The following is a 5,346-nucleotide window of genomic DNA, read 5'->3' as shown; positions in this document are numbered from 1 at the left end:
CTCTCTTTCTGCACTCATTCATGACCAATTTGCAATGCGTGTTACTAACTTCACTTCTTCCACGAAGTTCTTGTGTTTTATTGTCTCGCAGATTCTCATGGATCCTGGTGGAGCCTCCTGCCATGGTCCTGCTTGACTCCCACTGCTAATATTACTGATATTACAATTATTAGTCATATTATTATCATCATCATTATTTTTATTTATTATTTATCATTGTTATTCTGGCTGTTATCATCATCGTCATCATCCTTATTGTTCATATTTCTGCTATTATAGTTGTTTTTGTTGCTATTGTTGTTGCTGTATGTCTGTCTCTCTGTTTCTGTGTTTCTCTCTACCTGTGGCCCTTTGCTGCATGTCATCCCCCCTCAATTATCCCCTTTCCTGTCCATCTTGAGCTGTCCTATCAATTAAAGGCAAAGAACTGGCAGAATAAACAATATCATACATAGGATACAAAGGATACAATTAGATTTACAAAGACATGAAAGGAATGAGCTGAGGATGGGTTTGCGGGAGGGAAGGGAAATAACATAATGTCTAGAATGGACAGTATACAATAATATAGAATTTTTGATGTACACCCCATGTGAATTGTTAAAAAAATATACGTGTGCATCAATTTTGTTGGGTGAACCTAAAGAGGTGGTCTCACTCAAAGATGGGAGTGGCCACTTTTTTGGATGTGGGAATGAGTGCAGCCAATGCATGTACATAAAGTGTGATAATGGTAATCTTGCAGTTTACTATCATATGGAAGGATTGTATTTTAATGTAGCCTATGTGTTGGTTCATCTGTGCCTTGTACTACCATCTTATCTTCCAGGAAAGAGGACCACAAGGAAATATGTTTTTTTGTGTTTTCCTAAATCAAATCAAACAAATGAAAGCAGTGTTAGCAGGTGAATGTATGTTTGCTTGTAATATGTTAAACCTATAATGTTAATTCAGCCACCATGTTGTGGGGTTAATATATACATTTGAAATGATAAAGTATAAAGAAAAGCATTAAGTCTAGAGAGTTTGGGTAAATGTATTTATTGTCATCTTCAGCAATTAGTTTCTGCTACCAACCATACAAATCCTGAAAAACAGCTGTAATATGCTTTCCCCCCTCCTGCTAATCAACATTCCTTTAACTAGACTTTAAGTTGTTCTGATGCCCCTCATGGTACCTGCAGGATATTATTAAAAAAAGGACATCAATTCTTTTTCCTCCGCAGGGAACACAAGTTAAACATCCTGTTGTCATTCAGTGCAGGTGATTCTATTCACCGCCTACTTTAGCCCACAGCTTTGAGAGAGGAAAAAATGAACGGATACATGAGACAATACAGCGTCTTAACATGTTGCCGCAGCTGGAACAAGCCCCATTAGCCTGGAGGCGAAGGTATCCCCTTTCACAATAAAACAAAGTATGGTGTCTGTTGAAAAGAGAGTTTCATCACTGACTAATGCCTCTGTTGTTAGGAGGTTCCTGTTTGCCGTGAGCCTGTCTGGAATGCCTGCAACATTATGTCAGAAACACAGCCTTTTAGTATTTTCATATTTATTTCAAACAATGACAAAAATATAAAAAAAGAACTTCAACTGTTCTGGTACAAAAATAAATTACATACTATTCACTCTGAAAAACCCCATAAAAACTTTACCCACATATTGTACAGTACATTCACACTATAGGCTATCTGAGTATCACTTTATTATATCAATCTAACTTCACATTTGAAACCTTTATGAATCATAGTAACATTATGTTTTACATCTCTTGCATCCAAAGTCTGTAAAGCCTTTGAATTATCTAATGCATTATTGTTTTCTATTATTTTTTACATGAAGATGATTTATGGCAAAACTACCATCTGTGACACAATTAACTATGAACTATCCTGGCATTTCTTTCCAGCACAAACCTCCTGTACAGGCAGAGCTAATAGTTTGAGCGAGGTAGAGCGCAAAATGAATGAAAACGAATCAGCTAACTCGGATGCTATGGGACTAGATTGAAAGGTAAATAACCCAGCCCTGTCCTAGAAAGTATGTTTATATACAAGTAATTTGCAACAGAAAAGCTGCAAGGAACAACGAATGTGCTCTCGCAGTTTGCATGTGTCAAGATAAGACAACTTCCTGTTTCATGGCAATATGTCGAAGTTCACTTTGTATGCCCACCACCTGCGCCAACAACCTCCCTGGCTGGGTACATAGCTGTAGCTTGTCATTCACTCAAACATACGTTGCCTGTAAACATAATCTAGCCACCAATTACGTTTGCTACCACAGCTTAATTGGGAAAACAATTTAGTGATATAAATGGAATTTCTAGGGGTCTACAGAAATAATAACAAAATGAATTGTCAGTTCTGGTATCTCTGACCCTCTATTATTTCCTGCTATTCAGCCAAGTCCTGGTGGAATGAGAGAGTAGAGTCAGGTCATTCTGGAAATTCAGACTGGCACAAAGGGAGCTGCCAAAGGGAGGATATTTTTTTAAATAATAGCCAGGCACCAAGCAACGTCGAACTTAAGCATTTGGTGTAAAGCCCTGTGCTTCATTTGACCATTTAATGTTCAGATACTGTACGGTTGTTTTGTACTTTTTTTGTACTTACAGCATATGGTCACGTTTCAAATTTGTACATATGCAAGTAAATAAAAACAATTTTACTGCCTTTACTTGCTTGTTACAAAAACAGATCTTATATTTTTGGATGTCAGATAAACACCTCTAACTGTATGTTTAATCTATGCGTACATTTATTTAACGGTAGTGTGTAATTTCAGTGTAAACCAACAATAAAGATGTATGGTATGATACAGTTTCGTATCGTCGTCAGTCGTCTGTATTGAATGACATTTCCTGACTGTGGCATATTTTAGAAAAATGTTTCTTTAAAATTAACATCATTTGGTTAGTGTCAAAGGAATAGTTCAACATTTTAAGTCCAGATGTAGTTAACCTAGCTTAGCATAAATCCAGTAAGCAAGGGAAAACAGCTAGCCTGGCTCTGTACAAAGTGGAAAAGTAAAACAGTTGTAAAATTGATTAACATGTTGTATCTTGTTTGTTGTAAGGGAAATTCCAATACACAGGAGTTACGCACTGGAACAACTTCTTGATGAACAATAGCCGAGTACAGTGACTGCATACAGTTTCGTTCAGCAGCACTGATCGTATCTGCTGACCTGCACTATAGTGAGTGAGATACTACAGAAGTGCCAAGTGGATAGATAAAGTGTTGTTTATCAAGAAATAGTCCCAGCCTGTAACTCCCCTGAAAACCAGATTGTAGTTTCTACATTTCTTTTATAGATTAAACATAGGTATTGTATTGTATCGTATTGGACTGATATCCATCTGAACATCTAAATGTATGAAAGAAAGCAAATAAGCTTATTTCCTAATATCTTGAATTATTCCACTAACTAACTGTACTCGGAGCAACAGAGAAATCTTAAAACAGTTTTTTGTGACACAAAAATGTGAATCTAGAGACAAATCTACGCTACTCACTTTAACTTCTATTTAGTCTGCCTCTTAAATATTTGGTTATTATTTGCACACATAATTCATCCATAAACTTCATGATGAAGGCATTAGCGGCTGTTAGGAGTTTTCATTGTAACAGCAGGATTACAGGGGTTTTAGTTGTCGGACTGCCTCCCGGCTCTCTCCTCAGGGAGTTCAGCCTTCCTCTGATTCTTCCTCGGTTTACCACTGTGGACAGGTGTGTCCTTGTGTCCTGAGTCATTCTGCTGTCTGGAGTAGCGCTTGCACTTGCAGGAGGTCACCACAGTTATCTTGTAGGTCCTGGAGCTGCCGTCTTGGCACTGCAGCCGGATCCGCTGGGTCCTGGTCCGGTCAATAACGCAGCGCCACTCCTGGGCATCGCGGCGGCTCCAGTACCTACCAGTGTAACCCCCACCGCCAATCCAGTTGGGCAGCAGGTGGGCGGGCAGACACTCCCCAGCACACACCAGTTCCTTAATGGGGTTGACGCTCGTGCACTGACCATCAGAGATGTACTTTGTGGACCTCAGCTCCCTGCAGCCCACCTGGCTCTGGTCTGGACCTGAGAAATGGAAATTGAATTACACACACATGCTCAACTTCATTCTGATGTGACATCTGTTTATATGCTACTACAACGCAACTTGTTTACTTTCCATTACTTTTGGATTACCTCAATACCAAATATGAAAATAAAGACAAGAGAAAATAAATGTCAATGAGATGACCTTTACGTATTCTATAAGACAAATAACCTTAGAAAAGAAAATGGAAACCAAGATTTTTAGCCTCAACAATGTGTCCTCTGCTCTATTTTTTAAAGAAAAACTGTAAAATCTGTAAAAAATTTTTAAATTATTCTATATGTTTGCTTTATTTAGATTAGATGTAAATTTGCTCATTATCCATTAAGTTTTGTTAGTTAGTTGCATAATAATTGGATAGCACAATAGGCAGGTTGTATGTAGGTAGGCCAGTATAGGACCAGCATTCACCTGGGAGGGTCTACAGTATAGAAGCAGGAGCTGTGATTTCTTTGCTCTTTGTTTGCTTGCTTGCCAAGGATAATTAAACCACTGCATGGACAATGGGCTTTTTTGCCTCCCTCTGCTGCATCAGAGAGCTGTTTCAATATTGTGTCACAATATTAATCGGCAACATGCTTGTAATCAGGGAGGAAACTTTGAAGCTAGGAACTCTTACATTCAGTAAATGGAAATATCCCATTACTCAAGTCGGATTTTTGGGGAGAAAGGACACAATTCCAATTTTGTGGGGAGTAGCAGAAAGGTAATAGAACTAGTAGAGCAACTAATTACTGTTGTCAGGGAGTAATGAGTGAAGTTATAATATTACATTTGAATTGAGTAAGGAGTTTTTGAGGAATCATGACACAACCTTTATTAATTCATCATTAGTCATGCATTAGTTAAGAATATGATTTGTACCCTTATTATTATGAACGATACATCAAGCTTTACTGAACAAGAATCAGAAAAAAGCACCTCAAACTGACGTAAACGTGCCGTGAATACGTCATGCGGACGGTTAGGACTCACCGTTACGCACAGAGTCAGCCGGCCGTCTCCCGCCGTTCCTCGCCTGGTTCGTGTCTTCGGCAGCCGGCTCGTGCTGGGTGTCGTCGGCCTCCTGAGGGTGAACTGACTCGGTGGCGTCGTTGTGAACGGCTGACCGGCTCGTGCTCAGCAGCAGCAGGAGCGCGAGGAGCTGGAGTCCGCTGGCAGGACGAAGCATGACTGCACGCGACTTGATCAGTGATACATACACACACACACACACACACGCGCACACACACACACACCTGAGGAATG

The 5,346-nt window shown here is 39.4% G+C and overlaps 1 protein-coding gene across 2 annotated transcripts; it reads right to left on the bottom strand.

The window, feature by feature from the left end:
* Positions 1 to 1,031: 1,031 nt before the first annotated feature.
* On the bottom strand, positions 1,032 to 5,340 carry LOC118343092 (sclerostin domain-containing protein 1-like). 2 transcript variants are annotated; one of them, XM_035681843.1, is made up of 3 exons: positions 5,074 to 5,340; positions 3,642 to 4,076; positions 1,032 to 1,508 (listed from the first exon to the last, which is right to left on the bottom strand). In XM_035681843.1, the coding sequence occupies exons 1-2, from the start codon at positions 5,267 to 5,269 to the stop codon at positions 3,649 to 3,651; spliced, it is 624 nt and encodes a 207-aa protein (XP_035537736.1). In that variant the 5' UTR covers positions 5,270 to 5,340; the 3' UTR covers positions 1,032 to 1,508; positions 3,642 to 3,648. The 2 variants fall into 2 exon arrangements, with proteins under 2 accessions (XP_035537736.1, XP_035537735.1); XM_035681842.1 differs by lacking the exon at positions 1,032 to 1,508 and having other exon boundaries at positions 1,536 to 4,076.
* Between the last annotated feature and the right edge of the window lie 6 nt (positions 5,341 to 5,346).

The sequence above is a fragment of the Morone saxatilis genome, unplaced genomic scaffold, assembly GCF_004916995.1.
Source record: "Morone saxatilis isolate NCDOM2014 unplaced genomic scaffold, NCSU_SB_2.0 Contig9, whole genome shotgun sequence".
Classification (NCBI taxonomy): domain Eukaryota; kingdom Metazoa; phylum Chordata; class Actinopteri; family Moronidae; genus Morone; species Morone saxatilis.
The sequence above is the reverse complement of the archived record's forward strand: the minus strand, read 5'-3'. Positions and strand labels throughout refer to the sequence as shown.

Coding starts and splice junctions, on each gene's coding strand:
- LOC118343092 (XM_035681843.1), bottom strand. CDS start 5,269: ATGCTTCGTCCTGCCAGCGGACTCCAGCTCCTCGCGCTCCTGCTGCTG. Junction 4,077..5,073: donor GGCTGACTCTGTGCGTAACG/GTGAGTCCTAAC, acceptor TCCATTTCTCAG/GTCCAGACCAGAGCCAGGTG.